Source organism: Camelus bactrianus, chromosome 4, assembly GCF_048773025.1.
Source record: "Camelus bactrianus isolate YW-2024 breed Bactrian camel chromosome 4, ASM4877302v1, whole genome shotgun sequence".
In the NCBI taxonomy this organism is placed as follows: Eukaryota; Metazoa; Chordata; class Mammalia; order Artiodactyla; family Camelidae; genus Camelus; species Camelus bactrianus.
This window is the reverse complement of record NC_133542.1, coordinates 73,624,312-73,643,686: the sequence shown is the minus strand read 5'-3', so window position 1 is coordinate 73,643,686 and position 19,375 is coordinate 73,624,312. Positions and strand designations below refer to the sequence as shown.

At 47.2% G+C, this 19,375-nt stretch overlaps 1 protein-coding gene across 7 annotated transcripts in view; it reads left to right on the top strand.

The window, feature by feature from the left end:
• Positions 1–19,375, top strand: part of RAPGEF1 (Rap guanine nucleotide exchange factor 1) — a 128,478-nt gene that overhangs the window by 16,535 nt on the left and 92,568 nt on the right. For 2 of the 7 annotated variants that reach the window (XM_074362440.1, XM_074362439.1), the window contains exon 2: positions 998–1,081. The exons of 4 other annotated variants lie outside the window; for them this stretch is intronic. In XM_074362440.1, coding sequence (XP_074218541.1) covers positions 998–1,081 — 84 coding nt within the window. Of the gene's footprint in view, positions 1–997; positions 1,082–6,213; positions 6,622–19,375 lie in introns of those variants that run through there. One more of the 7 variants, XM_074362443.1, reaches the window with a different exon arrangement.

The following is a 19,375-nucleotide window of genomic DNA, read 5'->3' as shown; positions in this document are numbered from 1 at the left end:
TTGTAAGCATCAGATTCGATGTGCCTAAACCAGAGCTCTTGGTCCACATCTTTACCTCCCGCCTAACTGGCTCCTCCTGGGCTGCCCGTCACGGTAAATGATGCCTTTTTGACCTAGTTGTTCAGGCTCAGAAACCTTGGAGTCGTCTCTGACTCCTCTCTCATAGCCCACATCCCACCCATCAGTAGGTCCTCTCGGGCTTACTTCAAGTATGTCCTGACTCCAGTCACTCTTACCACCTCCTCTGCTGTCACTCACTTCAGGCCACCGACATCTCTCCCGGCACTGCCATGGTGCCCTCCTGACTGACTTCTTGGTTTCCCCTGTCACCTCACAATCATCCAGTCTTCATTCAAGAGCCAGAGTGTCAATTACATCAGCTCAGGCCTGATCACGATTGTCCAATGGCTTCGCATTACACTGTGAATAAAATCCAAAGTCCTTGCCAAGGCCTGTGTGTGGGACCCTGTACTCTGCCCCTGGCTCACTCTTACCACTGTCCCCTGCTGCTCTGTACCAGCCACTTAGGCTTTTGAGCTTTTCCTTCGAGTGTTCTTGGCACATACCAAGCACACTCCTGCCTCGGACCTCTGCACTGGCTCTTCCCTCTTCCTGGGACGTGCATCCCCAGGTACTGGGGTCAGAAGCCTGGCTTCAAATGCTGCTTCCACCCTTTGCTAGTTATGTGACCTTGGGAAAGTTGCTCACCCTTCCTCCTCTTAAAAGCCAGTTTTCTCATTAATAAAATGGAGCCAGTCGTGGTTGTGAGTTCACACACAGGAAGCACTTAGACCATGAGAACTTGGGAAACATGAGCTGTCCGTCTGGGTGCATGTTTGCGCCCTAACTCCTTCAGGTCTCTGTTCACATGGCACCCCAGGGAGGGTCTGAAGTAGCACTCCCATCACTTGATTGCCTCACTGTCCCCTAACCCTGCCTTTTTTCTTTTTTAATACAGTGCTTATTTGCTTCTTTTTTATGATCTTCTCTCTCTTAGGAGGTAAACTCCATGTCAGCTGCCGTTTCACCAGAGCTCAGGAGGGTGCCTGGCGCACAGTTCAAGCCCCCTACTTCTTGTTGAGTAAGTGGGTGAAAGCACCTGTTGGGGATGGGCTCAGCTTCTTAATGGAGGCGGCTGTGCATCTTCCAAAGTTTAGAGAGTGTTAACTGAGTGCATGGCAGTGACTCCCCACCCGGGTCCAGGTCAGGGTGGAGCCATAGTCAGTCAGTTGCTCAGTCAAGTCGGGTGACTGTCTCTGGAAGTGGGAGCTATACAGGGCAAGAGACAACAGGTAAGTGGGCAAGAGGAAGGTGATGGGAGCCTTTCCCCAGCAAGGGCATTGCCTCTTCTGACCTGTCGTGTTCCAGGCAAAGCAGAGAGTGTGGGTCCCCTGGATGGTTGCCAGCTGAGAGTCTGCTGGATGTTGACTGTTCGGTTTCGTTTGCTTCACTGAGGAGGAGAGGGGTGAGATTTGGGGCAGGCAGGCAGGTGGGCATGAGAGGGTTCATGCGTGGTGTTCAAAGGTGGGAAGATAGTTGGGGGCTGGGCTCCCAAAGGCCTCCAACGCCATTCCAGACACTTGAGGCTTCCTCCTTTAGGTATTCTGAGGAGCATCAAAAGTTTAAAAAGTGTTCTCCATACATACTTAGACTTTCCCTCAAGTATTCCGAATATCATGAAATAAGTGGCAGAGGAGAAATTTACCATTTTTGTTCACTTAAAAAATAGCTGTTTTCTCTCATTTCCAAGTGGAATTGATAAAACTGGGGTATGGACTTTCTCCCTTTCATGCCCCACAGGCTAGTTCCTGGCCCAGTCCTGGCTTTAAAAAGAACAACAAATAAACAGCTTCTTTGAAAGTCTAGATGCTGAGTTAGCAGCGAGGGCTCTGCCTTGATTACCCCTCCTTAGTGAACCAGCATCATCTACCGGGGGCCATGAAACCCCAGAAGCTTTCTTGTGGGAATGCCTTGGAATCAGGCGTTCTGATCCCCTGGTATTTTGCTGGTTAGGTCGGACCCCAAGAAAGATGGGCTGGCGGACTTTACAGTTCATTTCTGTGGAGTGTCACTTCTAGGCCTGCCTAGACAAGAGACAAAGCAGCCTTGTTTGAGATACAGTGTCAATACTCAGTGAGGATTAGCACTTTGTTGTTGTTGACACACCCCTGCCAAAAGTAAGGCAGCTGGCTTCCGTGGAAAAACACCAGACTGGGAGTCTGTGATTTGGGTTCTCTGGCCATCTGTGAAACCTTGGAGAAGTGTCTTTCCCTCAAAATGACGACCTCAGTTTCCTCATTTTGGAATGAAGAGGTCGGACTAGCTCTGTGGATCTTAACCTTCTGGAACTTGTAAGACTTTAATGAAAGCTGTGGACTTCTCTTCCCAGAAAAATGAACACATGTGGTTTGGCCAACGCTTTCACGAGATGAAACCCTGGACCTATAAGGCTCTGCCGCATCTGACCCCCGCCCACCTCCCCCTGTTCACATACCTCCAGCAGCACAGGGCCTTTGCACATGCTGCGCCTGTCCAGAATGCTCTTCACATGTTTGCTTGGTCAGCTCCCGCTCATCCTTTAGGGCTCATCTTTCCCTGAGCTCCCAGATTAGATTAGGTCACCCTGCTAGACATGCTTCCCCTCCCCTGAACTTCTCAGCACTGATCACAGTGGTAATTAAGTGATTCTTTGCTCGTGTTGTCTGACTCTCCCTAAGCACCGTGTTGGTATTTGTTGGATGAATCTGAGGCCACTGAGGCTGTGACATTCTGAGACTGATCTGTGAGTGTGCAAGTGTGTCGTAAGACAACCTCGGTCTGTTTCCTGTGACACACTACTCAAAATGTGCCTTTGCCTTCGGTGATTTCCTTGGCACCGGGCAGGAATGTCACTTCAGAGCAGGACCTAGCACACCCAGAAAACTAGCTCCCAGACTTTCTGCCTCAGTGCTCTGCTGGCCTGACCTCCAGGCTGCTCATTCCCCTTTGTTTATGCTGTAAACTGAGCTGGAACTCCCACTTTGGAACATTCCCACAGTGCTTGGCGCTTCCTTGTATTGTTGTATTCTTCTCTGGAGGGGAAGTGACCAACATCAGACTTTCCTCCCAGCAGACAAATTCCATGCGCAAAGCTTCATGTCAGCTACTGGGCACCCGCTGGAGAGCCCAGCTTCCGTCTCCCTGCCTCTTGGGGCGGGGGCGGGGGTGAGCGTGCAGCCGCTGGCCTTCCCCGTCTAGGCCGTGATTTCTGCCTACATCTCCCTTGTGAAGTGAGCAGTGCCTGGCAGGATCCCTGACGCAGGTTTCTTCTCAATCCAGTTGCATCTTGCGTCGGGGAGAGGGCTCTGTAAAATGTTTCAAACTTCAGTAACCACAATATGACCTCCCTGATTTGTGTCGCTTTCCGCAATCAAAAAATTATCTGATACAAACGTCTGTAAGTGAAATTTTACTTGCATAAGAGAACAAGTTATTTACCAGAATGTTGTAGCGAATCTTACTGTGATATGGGGGAAAAGTCCCTTGTGAGGGTGAATAATTTTTCTTTAACATATTGTCCCTTAAGCTGGATATTCATAGATAATAAAATAATAAAAACAGCAACAGTAACTGTTAAGAGTATCTACTATGTGCCAAGCGCCTTTGAAACAACACATCTAAGCTTTAGACTGCCCTAGGAAGTAGGCCGCATTGGTGAAAAAAATCAGGTCTGGGGAAGTTACGTTCCTATCTCAAAGTCGCCCAGCTGGGAGGTGCACGCGACATGGAGACACAGTACTGACCGTGCGGTGAGCTTTCCACCTCTGGTGGCATCTCACTTTTGATTCATCTCATCCGTTAGATCCCGCGTTGTCTCCCTAAGGTGTGGACTGGAGGTGGGTCACTTGCCCACCTTGGGTTGTGAGCGTGTTCACCCTTGGGGACAACTCTTAGACACTTTTTCTGAGCTGGGAATTGGTGAGGAATTCTTAAGAATGGGCTGTTCTATTTCTCTTCGCCTAACCCCAGACCCCACCTGGTTCACACTGAATCATGATTACCTGAGAAGCAGTTGAACCACAGGGTCCTCATTTCAAAGCTGCTCTCTCAAGGAAATTTCTAGTTCATTTGGAGGGTTCACCAGTCAGTTAGTTGTTTGGAACTTGGGATGCTTTTCCTCACGGAAACACTGTTGGGATGTGGCAGAGTCGGACTTGAGCCCAGGTTCCAACTGTGACCAGCTGTCCTGTGTGGGCTTAGGCATGTGGGGACCTGACCCAGACTCAGCTCCTGACTTGAGGGCTTTACAGACTAATGGGGTTAAAAAAGATGCAGACAAAACTCCCAAGTCAGACTTTGCCTGAGCTGAGGGCTGGGGAAGGTGGGAGAAGCAGTGCCCTGGGTTGCGGGGAGCCGGCTCTTGCAGGAAGGAGAGTTTGTCTGTGGATTAGAAACTCTGGTTAACCCACTGTAGGATGGGGGGGGGGGGGCTGGGGGAGTAGTCTTACGTGTTCATCCATTTGTTCATTCCTTCATCTATATGCCCTTTTGTTTGTTCTACAGACAGTTATTAAGGACCTACTTTGCAGATACTCTGCTAGTGCTGGGCGGCATCGTGGGCGGGGCATTTGATAAGTGAAAACTTTCTTTAGGTGAAAGGAAACATCAAGGTGCAGGCTCATAAGTACAGCCCCTTTGATCTATTGTGCTTTTGTAGATATATTGAACTAAATGTCTTGTGGAAGAAATGAGGTCAGATATGATATCTGGCACTGAAAACTTGCCTAAGGAAACTGTTATTGAGAAGAAAACTGAAGTCTCTTCAGCATGTATCAGAAGGACCAGCAATTATTGATGAAGTTGGGGGTGGGGTGTAGAATTTGAATTGGATATTTTTTCAGCTGTTGGTGGGTCCCCCTGGCATGCTGGGGCTTTGGGCCCTTGCTCTTTTCTGGGTTGTGGTTGCAGTTTGATTGGAGGAAGAGCTCGGTGTACGGTGTGAGGAAGCAGGGAGTCAGGGGCCTTCACTGAAGCATTGCTCTCTTTCCTGCCCTGTCATTGGAAGAGTGAAACGGACACGTGCTATTTGTTTGCTTTAAGAAGCTTGGAATCTCAGGCTATGATTTTGTAAAATGATTTCTATGTTAGTAGATCAAAATATGGAGCCTTTATATCTTGTAGAGATTTGGATTTGGCTTCATTCATTTTGCAAACGTGGGCAGGGTTATTTCTCTTCTCCTCAGAACAGAACAGCACTGGTGGAGCCCGAGGTGCCGTGGTAACAGAGCACATTGAACATCTGGAACCCGAGTGTCATTTAGTGCCTCTTAAACTCCATCTCTTTGGGTCTCTAGGTCTTTTGGGGAGTATTGTCTTTAAATTTTTACTCTGGTTCTATAATTTGCTCCCGTATTGTACCTTCCACCCCAATACAAGGAAATTCATTTTGTGTGCCTTTGGCTAGGCTGACTGAAGCCAGATATCTGCCGTCGGAGCTGATATGGTTCCACAGAGACAAGGGATTTACCAAGGAATTCCTGAGTGTCTTTCATCTGATCCTCATGGCGGCTAAGGAGTGGGACTGGCGTTATGCCCATTTAACAGGTGAGGAAACCAAGGCTGCTGTGCTCAAGTGGCAGAGGCAGAATTTGAACGCAGGTGGCTGGACCTGCAGACGGTCTCACCCACTGTGTGTGCTCCAGGGATTCTTGAAGAGCCTTTCTGCCCTCAGACTTGGATCGAAATCTTTCCAGGTACCTTGACATTTTCTTCATTTTTACCGAAAAGCTATGATTTCATGCCCTTCTTTTCTTCCAGGAACCCTGTTGTTCAGAGTTTAGGTGGTGCAGCACTTTCCCCAGGAATATTATTTCCAAAATGGAGTGGGAGGTTCGAGCCTGAGGTCACGAACTCCCAGCTGGGTCTGTCCTCCGTGGTCTTTTCTTCTTTGGAAACTGAAGTGTAGCTTGCATTTTGGCATTTGTTTGTTTTTTTCTCTTGGAAACACAGTATTAATGAAATCAGTTTGTTTTCTCTGATGGAACTTGTTAAGTGATGTACACCAGTCTGAGCGCCAGAACCTTAAAAAGGAAGTGTGACATTAGGGTCTGTGTGAAAATGTTCCTAGTGGCACACCCCCACACTGGTCCGTTTTTAACTTTCAGCTTCTTGATCACCTGATTTCCTACTCCTCCCCCGAGGAAAAGCAGCGTTGCAAGTGTTTGGAAATAGAGTTCATTCTCTGAGGCGGCTGCTATGTGGATGAGTAATAGGGTGTCAAAGGGGGGCCGGGAAGAGCTTCCTAGTACAGCCGGTTACCAAGACCCTCCGGTAGGGCCGTAGCAAAGCTTCCTTTCTGATTTCCTCCCAGGGAGTGAAGAGCATTTGAAAGGCAGGAGGCAAAGACCTTTCAGAGTAGAATTCAAGTTTTGCTTGTAAGGGTTTGCCAGGGCTCGCCGCTGGGTGATTGGGATGTCCGAGAGATGAATTCCCTCCCAGCTCCGAGTGTCTTGCTCCTTATTCGCTGTTCAACAAAAACACCTGGGCTTTGAAGGACCCTGTGATCCTCTGGCTTTAGAATGGGCAATGCTATTGAAAAACAGAAGCCCCTGAAACGAAGCCATCTGTGTCCCTGGAAACAAGGTAAGAAGGCCAGTAAGAGGGAAGTAGGCAGCCTTCTGTTGGGATACTTTGGTTCAAAATCAGAGCTGATGCTGTTTGGGGAAATATCTTTCAGATCAGAAAATGCAGTTCAACGTAGTTTCAGGAAATTTAAGTTCCCCTAAGGAATAAAATGATTTGTATCTCAGTGTGGTGGCATGGCTTGGCTGAGAACTTAGTTCAGCTTGAGATTTTTATTCAGTGTAGCATGTGTCCATTGGTTAAATTTTCTCAGCTTTAAAAAATGTCCCCAATAAAAATCTTGATATCCAGGAGTTTGAATCTTTTGTGACAGTTTCGTTGAGAGAATGTTATTAATAGCCTATATAGCACCCTTCTTCCAAAGAGTTCAAAATACCTTCTGTTAAAAAAAAAAAAGAAACTCGTATCTGTCCACCCTAGACGTCCGCGACACGGGACAGCAGCACCTGATGACGCCTACTCTGCGTCACTCAGGAGTCAGCTTTGAGGAAGAGGAGGCCAGAGGGACCACACAGCGGTGTGCTGTGCGCCGGGAGCTGGAGGGCCTTCTGGCAGTGTTCCAGGGCACTCGGCCTTCAGTGCGCTCAGCGGCCCCTTTTCACTGCCCCTAGTGTAGCAGATCAGCGGGCAGACCAGGCAGGGAGCACAATACCAAAGACAGGTGCCTGCGGGGCTCCAGCAGGTCTTGGCTCTTTGATCTCCACTTGCCAAAAGAAGTGGAGGTGTACTTGACCTGTGGCAAGATGGTTGATCACGACTGTATGTACAGGTGTGTGTCTGTGAACAGAAAAAATAACCTGGAGGAAAATGTGTGGAAATGTTCATAGTAACTGTCCTTTCTGGTCAGGTTATGGATTTTTTTTTTTAATAGGGAAAAGTAGGTGAGATGCTAATTTACCTTCCAGTTCCAGCCCCTCTGGCTTTCCGTCGGTCATTCTTTGTCCAACAAATTACTTTGAAAAAGGTACTTCTTAGTGGTTCTTGACCGAATCCTGCTTTGAGCAAATCAGGAATAAAGGACATCTGGGAGACAGTTCAGGAAATTTGAATATGAACTAGGTGGCTGACATTTGGGACATTTGGAAACTGTTACAATTTTATTACACAAGATGATGGTAATGAGTCATGCAGGAGAATGTCCTTTTTTGGGTAATCGTGCTGAAGTGTTTAGGGGTGAAGGGTTAAGCTAGCTATAGTTTTACTCTAACATGGTTCAGGTGAGGGAATGAGCGCAGACGTACAGGTAAGAAAAACAGGGTCATTTTAACAAGTGTTAGAACCCAGGTAATAGGTATATGGTGCTATATTTTCTTTAACGTGCTTTACTCATTTTGGGGGGAAAACATTAAAAAACCAGTTGCTGCTTACAGTGTCATTGTACCATGTCCTTTAGAAGAATGACTCTTAACAGACGTGGGTATTTACTGATAGGTCAGAATGTATCACTCAGTACCGCGTGGGCTGGTGTCACCAGCCACCAAGAAGAAAGTTGGCATTGATCCAGTAACTCAGAAGCACGACTTTCATAACAAGAATTTAATATGTTTACTTACCTTCGAGTTGTTTCTTGTTTTCCTTAATATGAGTTAAAACTTCTTAAAATTTCCATTGGAAGCAGCTGGGCTTACAGGCAAGATTAAAGAAAGCTTTTGTGTTTTGTAATGCTGTTTAGTTGTGCTCAGTAATTTAAATGAGAGGAGTTGACAGTAGGGATTTCGGGTCCGCGGCGAATTGGGGAGGAACAGAAGCGCAGTCCATTGCCCGATCTGCGCCCTCAGGTCCCGCTGCCGGGCCGCACGTCTCTGCTGGCTCAGGGTTTGTTGGCCCACCCAGGGGGACACTGGAGCCCCGCTTTGTTCTCCAGTCCAGAATCAATCGAAGCCTTGCTGGGATCCACACTAAAAAGGGCGTGGAGTTTATCTGTTCTTCCTAGTTGTTCTGTTTGTCTTTGTCTTTGAAGGAACATTTTGTAACTGGGATTTTAGAACAATGTTTAGGAACTGGATTTAGTGAATCCCAGGCACCACCCTGACCCTGATCTGAGTGCGGTTTCTGAAGTCCAAGCTCAACATGGTTGTAAAACCTCAAGTGGGTGACTGATGGCTCCAGGCTCTAGGGCAGGCCGCACGCTGTCCACGTCTGCTTTAAGGGCAGCGAAACTGGGGCACGTCCTTGTGTGCATTTGCTCCAGGCTGCCCTTGCCTTCTGTCCAGCCTGTCTGTTGACCTGCGATGGCAGACTTTAACCAGAGCCCGACGATCGCATTTGGGAAGGTCAAACCCAGAGTACATTCTGAAGGGACATTTAAAGGAAATCATTAGCTGCCCTTTAGGTCTGTTACGTTTCTGTTTCCATGTTATAGACCAAAAACTGAGGTGACAGAATACTAGTTGGAGAAGCATGAATCTCACCACTTCTGCTTGCTGTCACCCTAAAGAGCATCTTACACTTAGTAGAGAAATGTTTCTCTATTGATTTTAAACACTGTAGGATGTGCACCCTTTGAGGGGCCAGGTGTTAGACTCTCTGACTCCTGAAGTTACAGCATTTCTTACAGCTCTCAGAACGAACCCAAAACATAAAAAGGCAGTGCTGCTCTTTTTGTTTCTTACAATAATGGTGCTTGCAGTGGTTGATAAATTTGTCATCTGTGTTACCATAGTGAGTTCTAGCAGACTTCTGTACAAAGAGGAGGATGGGAGATAGGATAAGGCAGTGGCTTCCCGTGATCCTGAGTGGTCAAGCCAGCCAGAGCTCTGCCCCTGACTTGCTCTCTGACCTTGATCAAGTGAATTTTGTAATCCCAGATCATTTCCTCACTGCCCTTCTCTCCAGTGGTCTCCTCCAAATGACTGCATGTTACTGTTATTTATTTCCTTACAGCCCTCACCACAGGAATTCTTTTTCCTGCTATTTACTGCACTACCTGATCACGAACCACCCGAGGGCTGTCTGTTGGGATCATTGTTCTGTCCTCCACTCCAGCCCTTTATAAGGCACTTGGTGCCCTCTGTGAGTGTGCTGCATGAGCAAACTGAGTGTGCCCCGGCTCCAGTGTTCCCACGGGTGTAAATGAGGTGTGAGCGGTGGAGCATGCTTCCCGGTGCACAGTAGGTGCTCAGTGAATGGGAGCTACCGTTGCTAGTGGGTGTATGGTGGTAAGGAGAGGCTTGAAAATGTTCCTTCTGTGCCTTTATCTGACCAAAGTAGAGAAATCGGGATGAAAATATGCACACCTTCCTCTGTCCCACAGCAATTCTAATTTACGAATAGCAAATTTATTGGTGATTGTTCACATTGTGAAAGATTGCTTCACAAAAGGCACTTAAATCATAGTCTACATGTAGTTGTTGATTCATTGACCCAGACACCTAGGGAACCTTCAGTTTAGAGCTAAATTGAACTTCTCTGAAATACCTATAATCCTGCCCCTTGGAAGACTCTTTGTCTCTTCTTTCTTTTTCAGAAGTAATTTGAAGGATTGTTTACAGTGGTCATTTTGGCTTTGGGGAATAACATGGGCTGAAGTTTTTGGAGGAATTAAAAACTGCAGCAGAAATGGCAAGTTGAATTGTTATCTCCTTCAGAAATCTTAGCAGCTCAGGGCCATACCAGCCTGGTTAATGGAAATGTTAATGATTTGCATGTTTGTACACAGCTGGGTGTGAGCGAATGAAATTAACACCCTCAGTGGAAGAGCTGACTATAAAAAGTCTTTCCCAGGTGGGCTGACTGTGGGTTTGCAACACTGAGGAGATTGCCTGGCTGAAGTGGGGATGGGGGTGGGGAGTCAAATATTTGCATAAATTCCACACGCTCCCTGGTGCCTCTCCTGTAGGGATAAATGTATAATTGTTTGGATTCCAGTCAGCAACGGTGTTTAGACTTGCCTCTACAAGCTAGGTAGTGAAGAAGCATCTAGGGCCGCTGGACCTGTGTGGCAGGTAATTAATATTTATGGCTTTTCTGGCCAAAACTGGAGCTGGCCCACCTCCCCCCATCCATTTCCTGTCTTTATGCCATTGCGTTGGGGCCGCGGTGGTATCTGGTGTCAGCCTCCTGCAGCACTCCAGAAAGTGCAGGGGCTGGGAGCTGCCCTCCCATCATCACGTCGCCTGGCAGAGAGTCTCTAGCTGAGTTAAGACAAGCTGCCCGACTTCACATCTCCAAACCTGTGTCCTAGTCTCTACAATGAGATTAATAACAGCTACCTCAAAGGAGTGCTGCACGAAATTAAATGAGATAATTCATATTAGGGAGTTTTGGCCCTTAGCATACACAAGCACTTAATAATAGTAACTCTTGTTGTCATACATCACATTATTCAAAGAATGAACCCTGGGTACACCAGATCGGCGGACTTGGATCATGGGCCTGAATCTTTTCCATTCCCAGCTAGTGGTGTGAATTTGGCTAACTACCCGTTTCCTTCCCTCAGATGAAGGGATCACGTGCCAGATGATCTCCGAGGTGCCTTGTGGGCTGTGAATCAGTGACCATTGCTGCTGTTTCGTGTCTGCAGGCTCCCGTGGTGTTCAGAACCTGCCGAAGGCATCTGTCCTGCTGAGCAGTGTGGTCACAGGGGTGCTTCTTCTGGTGTTGAATTTCGTTGAAAATAGTTTTTGCAGGACCACACTTAGTTGAGCTATTCCTCCTTAACTAGAATGTTAAGCTAACCAGGACAGTCCATTTTCCTGTTGTGAATAGTGTTGAAGTGTTTTTTTCATAGTTACATAGTGGTTAAGAGCCTGTACTCTGGAGCTCAGGTGCCAGGGTTGAATCTTTGCTCCTCCACTTCTAGCTGGCTGATCTTTGGCAAGTTACTTAACTTCTGGACCTTAGTGTTCTCATTTGTAAACAGTACCTACCTCATGGGGGTGGTGTGATCAAGGAGTTTATACATGTAAAGTGCTTAGAACAGTACCTGGCACACAGTCAACGTCCAGTAAGTGTTTATTGTTGTTATTTTTAGGTTAGGTGCAGAGGAATTACATTTTATTTTAGTTGAAAGGATGTTATGTTGTTAAGAAGAAACTGGAAAAAAACTGACAATGCAAAGAGGGAAGTGCATATTGAGTATCTAGACGTAAAGGGAGTGAGTCGTGAACGAGCAGAAGAGGTAGCTGTACTGTTACTCTGCCCCAGAGCCGCCGTACCACGCATGCATGTTTTTCATATAATGGTAATCATGTGCAAAGCATTTTTTCTTTGGTGTCATGCGTCCCTGTGGTCTTCAGGCCACTGTAATGACTGTGACGTTCCATGTGCTGATGGTCCATATTATTAACTCACTCCTTGCTCCTGAGTATTGGAATTATTTCTCCTTCTTGCTGTCATAGCTAAGGCAACAATGAGTAGCTTGATTCATATAAATCTGTGATTTTGCTGGATGATTTCCTTAGGATAAGTTCCCAATGCAAAGTTCCCTGTCCAGGAACACAGGAATAGCTTTAAGGCTCTTGCCATGTTATTTTCCAAAAGGGATGTATCTGTTAATATTTTCATGAGTGATGCATAAATGTATCAGTTAGCCACAAACACATCAATGTTGAGTATTATCATTTTGAAGTTGTTTCTCTTGTAAAACTTAAACTATATTTACTAAAGCCATCATGATGAGTTACATAATGGCATAGGGCTCAGAGAAGGGTATGGGAAGTTCAAAAGCCATTATCAGGGCTGAGAATCTATTTTTCTTTCAAAATTCTATTTTCCCATGATCCTTTGCATTGGACTTGGCTCAATCTCATTCACATACTGAGTTTCATAGAAAAGAGACATGAGACTTTATTTAAGGGTACTCATTTCCCATCACAACTTTTTGCCTTCTGCCTCCCAGGGAGGAACGATTGTTAAATACTCTGACTTCCTCACATGAAAGGGACAGTGTGAACCCAGAAGTGTTATTGACATTGTTAGTGTAATGCTTACTGTTCTGCAGTGTGACTAATGGCCCAACTCTTCCTCTTCACCATTTCTGTTGACGGCTGACTAGTTACCATTTCCCCCAAATGCCTGGACGTGATGGGGGCACCAACTCAGTTGTTACTAAAATAGATACAGTGCTATTAATTGCTTGCTGCACGGGCATTGAGAATCAAGTGCAGAGCATCAGGGCATTCGCGTTAAGGTGATGGAGGAAGAGGTGTCCATGCCTATTCACTGTGCAGCTCCTAGCCATGCTTGGATGTGACCATAAATAGGCTTCAGGGTAGGAGAAAAAGTCTTCAAAGCAAAGACTATTTAACATGACTTTGGAATCACAGTCTTGAGCTAAAAGAGAATGGTAAAAATCTAAAATGATTCCCTGAGTTTACCAGTGAAGAAATTAAGGCTTAGAAAGAAGTGAAAATGGTGTGATATGATACAATAATATATGTAATAATAATACAGTAGTAATATGTTGGATGTAATTTTTACAGTAATGCTACATATGCCAGGTGTGGAGCTGAAAGGTCTGTATACATTAAGGGCTTCCATAAACCAGCTTTTTGTCAAGTGAAAGATCAGAGGTAGAAAATGGAAACCATAAATGTGAAGGAATTTTTCTCATGAGAAACGTGGGGTGTTGTTTTGGGTGTAGTTAAGAAAAGGGAAGGAAACTTTGCTTTGTCGTCAGATTATTTCCAAATTTAGAACAATATGTATCCCTAGCCATTGGCTTTAGGATATGCTTTACCCTGGGAACATGTGTGAAATACATTTCCGTGTTTGGCTGTTTCTATTCCAGCTGCATAGTGGGTGTCACCAACATTGAAGATAATAGCATGGCCAGTGGCCACTTTATATTTAACTACTTTTTGGCAGTTGCTTATAGGACACTTGATTTTGGAAGTCACTTCATCCTGAAATGCCCAGATGACTGTTTCTGGGGATTTTGTGGTCTGCAGCTGAGGGGTTTGCCCCAGGATGGTTCATCTGTGTCAGGTCGGGGGTAAACTTCTTACAAGAGCCAGATAGTGAATATTGTAGGCTTTGCAGGGGCCAGGAGACAAAATCACAAGTATTGTGTAGATACTCAGATAGCCAGCAAAAATGAAACCATCAACAGGGCACCTGCACAGACAAGCAGGAGGCTGGCAGGGTTGCGGCTGCAGGCGGGGCTCTCTCTGGTTTGATGCTCTCTGCCGTCATTAGTACTTGGGAACTCAGAAGCAGGTCACCCATCGGTTACCAAAAATCTTCACATTTTCAGGGGAGAAAAGGATCTCCTCCTCCAGCTGCCTCATTTTTAAAATTGGAATTACTTAGCTGAACCTTCTGGTTTCTAGTCTATACACACATTCAGATCTTTATGTGTAGAAATAGTCTCTTCACTACAGTGAAGAGAAAATAGATGATGGGAGGTTTGAAGAACCTGGTGCTTTGAATTTAGAGGCCTTAAATAATCTTCCTTTACCATTAAATGGGAAACTGTACTAAAAACATTCCATAGTTTCTATAGTCATTCATTCTTTGATTGATGGTTTTTTATTCATTCAACAAATATTTATTGAATGGGTCTGATGTCAGGCACTGTTCTAGGCACGGGAAATACCTGCCGAAAAGTGAAGACATCATTGCCCTCTGAAGTTTACGGTTTCACATGAACAGTAAAACATATGGTCTGTTGGATGACAGGCATCACGGAACGAAGGCAGGAAAGAGGATGGGAAGTCCGGGAATAGGGGCGGGGTCATTGGCTTTGCAGAAGATGGAAAGGGAAGAGCGCTCAGCTGTGTGGAATTGGGGTGGGAGGGCCGCAGCTACGGGGCAGGAGCACTCTAGGACAGAGAACAGCTGGCATGGGGGCCTGGGCGCATGGCTTGTTTTAGGACTTCGGACAACCAGGAGGCCCGGGGCCACCAGGAGGCCCGGGGCTGGAGGGGAGGAGCCTGGGGAGAGGCTGGTTAAAAAGGAGGTCAGGGAGTAGCAAATCTTGTAGATCCGTGTGGGTGACTGTCCGGAGTTTGAAGGGAGGGCCGGCGGGATTTGCTGAGGGTCAAGCATGGGGTGTGAGAGTAAGAGAGGAGTCCGGGTGACTGCAGTGTTTTGGCCTGAGCACTTTGCCTACCGGGGGGTGGGATGTCAGAGGAGCAGCCTGGAGGTGGGAGCAGGAATTGTGTTTGGCACAGATCGAGTTCCAAATGCCTCTTAGAGATCTGAAAAGAGATGGTTGTTAGGCAGTTGAGAGTAAGGATCTGGAGTTCAGAGAAGAATTCTAGGCCCTTTTAAATCTTTGAGTTTTGAGACTGGATGAGATTGAGTTGAGAGAGAGGAGAGAAGAGAAGAGAATAGGCTGAGGGCTGAGCCCAGGGCACTCCAGCACATGGCATGGAGGCTGAGGTGATGAGAAAGACCCTCCAGGAAGGTCGGAGGGGGCTGTGGCACCCCAGGAGCCAGGACAGAGAGTGTTGTGAGCATAGGGAGCCGTGCTGACAGGGGATGCTGATGTGAGCCATGACACAGAAGGACTGAGACTTGGCCATGGGGTTTAGGAGGTGTTCACTGGGGACCTGGACAAGGAGTCCCAGCGTAGCGTTGGAGGTGAAAGAAGATTTAAAAGAGAACAGGCAGAGAGGAGTTAGACACAGTGAGCATGGACGATTCTTCGAGGAGTTTTGCTGCAAGACAGAGCAAAGGCAAGGTGATAGTTGTTGAGGGTAGTGGGGTCAAGAGAAAGCTTTTTCAGAGGGAGAAATTATGGCATGCTTGAATGCTGGTGTGAATGACCCAGGAGCGAAGGGAAAATTGACGGCTGGGAGAATTCCTGGAGAAGGGAGAAGTTATAATAGCTACCTTTTATTGAGGACTGCTGTAACAGTCAGTCAGTGCTAACAAATCACCCCAGTATTTAGCGACTTAACAATTAATTTAGTTCCTGCTTCTGCAAGTGGCAGTTTAGGCTAGAGTCCTGGTCTCAGCTGGTGTCCCCCCCGTGTCTGCAGTCAGCTGCTGGGAAGGCTCCTCTCTGTGTTCCGCAGGCTCGTCCGGCATCATCACATGGCAGCTGTAGGTTTCCCAGAGTGCGAGGCACACAGGCCTCCGGAGGCCCAGGGTCAGAGCTGGCAGTGTCGCCTCCACTTCATTTCGTCAGTTAAAGCAGGTCCCAAGCCAGCCCCGACTCAAGAAGGGAGAGAGACCCCAGCTCTTGTTGGAAGGTACCTAAAATCACCTTGCAAAGAGGTGTGGCTGCAGGGAGGGCATTACTTTGGCCATTTTGCAAACAGCCTGCCACGGCTGTCTGGGAGCCGAGTGTTGCGTCCGAGCCTCACAGGAGTTTTGTGGGGTAGGTTGCATTTTATCTTCGTTTCACAGATAGGGAAACGGGTCCAGTGAGGGTCTGGTAACTTGCTCAAGGTCACTCAGCTAGTGATCAGAGTTGGGACCCAAACCTTGGTCTCTCCGATCTCAAAGTCCCTTTCCCTGTGCTCTGCCTTCCTAGTGGTGGTAGTTTACAGGCAGAGCAGAGTGCTGCTTCCTCTCTTTTCTTGTTAGGCAAGGGAATAATATTTTTGTAGATGATTATTATTTCGTAATTAGAATGGACTGAGGGAGGTGATTATCTTGTTGTGGTTTGCACGTTTACTGTGGGGAGTGGACAACTGTATTTATTAGAACTCCATTGAGGTCACAGTGGTGTATGTAATTAGAGCCTTTATTGACACAAACTCATGTCTCCACTGTCAGCTGGACCCTCAGTGCCCTTTGACAGTCTTTCTGCTTGTCTTTGGTCAGCTGACACTCCTGTTCCTTGTGGCAGCCTGTCCCCATAGTCACCACCTTCTGCTAGGCCCGCTTCAAACCTGTCTTGCCTCCAGGCCTTCTGACTTTCTGTGCCTTTATCCCTATCTCCTTCTGTCCCTGACATAGACACCCTGCCTCTAGTCCAAGGTCAGCTCCCTCTGCTCAGGTCCTCCTCCCTCCATAACCTGTCGTAAGAACATCTATCCCCTCAACCAGCTGGACTTCGAGCTTTCCAAGAGCAGAGTCCAAAAAGTGGAAAAATTAGCCTTAGCATCAGGTACTTTGGCTCTGACACTGGTTTATGGCCTTAGGTGAGCCATTTCTTATCAGGTTCATGAATCGGAGAAGAGTGGACAAGTTGAGCCATCTCAGAGCCACTCAGGGAGAGTGAGGGCTGCTTATGTTCATGTAGGAAGCTCTTAACCTAAGCTCCCGGTGCAGCAGCCACTAGAGTGTCCTGGGTCCTGTGTGTATGTGACGGCAGCAGCTTTCTCTTTGCCCTGTCTGTCACCATTCCCACGTCAAAACTTTGTTGGCCTCACGGCTCAAGCAGTGCCCTCCACTTAGCTCATGAGGACAGCAGCTGGAGAGGTGGCTGGTCTGGGTGCTGCTTCTGCAGTCTCAGAAAAGGTGATATTTGGTTGGAAAGCAAAGCCCACAGTGAAAATGTTTTTTAAAGATCTCTTTGAGTAAAGGGAGCAGAGAAGTAAGTAATTAGATTAAATCAAGCATTTCAAGTCTCTGTAACCTTGCTTATATGCGCACGGGACTTTCTTCTTTAAAGTCCCTGGGCTGAGATTCCAGCAAGCTGCTTGGGATGGGGGAGGGAGTGCATCCCTGGAGAAGCCTGGTGCCGAGGGGTGGGGCGCATCTGCCCTGCGCACAGCTGATGCTCAGGCCTGAGACTGAGGATGCAGACTTGCTCTCCAGGCTCACGCACTCTGCTGTAAGAGTAATAGTCCTGCTGCTTGTCTACCGTGTAACCTTGGGGAAGTTAGGTAATTTCTGTCAGCCTCAGTTTGCTTGTCTGCAAAAAGAAGACAGCTGAAACCCCTGCCTCCTAGCTCGTAAGGAGGGAATGAGGAGTACTCCACGTGGAGGTAGCTGCGGTCGTAAGTATTATGTAAACTTCACATTTTGTCTTCTGTTGTAAGTCACTGGTTAAAGATTTTTCATGCTTCCATGATTATACTTTCAAGATGTGTCCTGGTAGTCTTTCTTATTTATTCAGTCATTCATTCACTAAGTTGGTACTCACCGACACCTACTTACAGGCAAGGTACCGTGGATTTTCTTTCTGCTCAGGTTCTGATGAGCTGTTCATTTCTCAGTGGCTGACATTGTGATATTCAGAGCTGCAGTTTGCTGAGCACCTGCTTCAGTAAAGTTGCTTACCTGGAGGTTAGTTTCTGAAGTCAGGACATAAGGGGAACATTGCATGTAGTCGAAATTACCTTTGAAAACTCCTTAAATCACCTGTGATAAACAGTCTACGTTAGGGGGTCATCAGACTTTCCATAAAGAGCCATATGGTAAATACTTCGGGCTTTACAGGCCATGTGTGGTCTCTGTCACATAGTCTTCATTTTCTCTTTTATAAAGCTCTTGAAAATGTAAAAACCATTCTTAGCTCTGGGCTGTTTAAAATCAGGCCTTGGTCTGCATGAACAGCCTGTGGTAAGTAGCCTCCAAGACGCCCCAGTGGTCCCCATTGCCTGGCCGTCGCAAGCCCAGCTGCGGTCCCCCATCCCACCACCCCCTCCTCCCCGTGTCAGTTGATCGTGTGACCAGTAGAAGAGTACTGCAGAAGTGATGGATGGTTTGTCGCTTCTGACTGTGGGTGGGTTCTGGGTCCCTGCCTCTCTCTTGGCTCTGCTGCTCCGGGGGAAACCAGCTGCCCTGTCGTGAGGAGAGGCTCATGGGGTGAGGAGTGGAGACCTCCTGCTAACGGCACAGGGATGAGTGGGGAAGTGGCTTCTCCAGCCCTGCTCAACCCCGGGTGACATAGCCTTGGCCACCCCCAAGCTGCAGCTTCATCAGAGACCCCAAGCCAGAACCACCTGGCTTATTTAAATCATTCTGTCTTTAGGTAATTATAAAATCCTCAGCAGTAAAAGAGGGAACAGCAAGGAATTCTAAAGGATGCCTGCTTGCTTGCAGAGTTCAAGCCATCCTTTTTATATTGAGTGTTTATACCAATTACATATGTCAACAAATCTGTCTGTGAATAGGCTAGTTCAGTTACCTGAGAGCACGATGAAGCTCTCCTGGGCTGGCCAGACATTGAAATGCACCTCTTAGTCCCCACAGCTCTCCCCAAGGTCAGGATCGGGAGCTAGACGTCCTTTGATCTGGCCCCGTTGCTGGTGCTCACCGCGGCTCTCTGCCCCCGTGCAGCAGTGCGCTTGCCGTCTGTGGGGAGCCTGGGCTCCCACACTGAGTAGCTCCAGATGGCTCTGCTCTCTTTCACATTTACCCAGAGGACCTTCTGTACTTTATGGCTCATCCATGGGCAGCTGGCCATTGACCTATGTCGTGTGGCCTGCATTGGAAAGATGAACTGGGCCAATTGGTTCAGGAATTTGAACAGGGACTGAGAGAGAGAGTCTAATCACTAGTGGACATTTGACCTAAAGAGTCCTAAAGAATTGAACGTAGGCAGCCATCCCGTGCTCCCAAATTATGTGTAGTATTCTCAGAAGAAGCATGTTCATGCGTTTACTTAACAAATGTTAACTGAGCACCTGCTGTGGTCAGGTATTGTTCTAGTCACTTAAGTTACAGATCTCCGTCCTTGTGCAGCTTACATTCTGAGAAGGGGGAAATAGACAGCAGACAGTGAACACAATATATTAATGGATCACAAAGTATGTGAGAAGGTGACAGATGCTGTGGGGAACAGAACAAGGGGTATCGGGAGTTCCAGGAATGAGGGGTCAGATTGCAGAACTCGACAGGGCAGACACCGATGGCCTCATTGGGAAGGTGAGATTTGTGTCAAGACTTGGAGATGGTGAGGGAGTCAGCC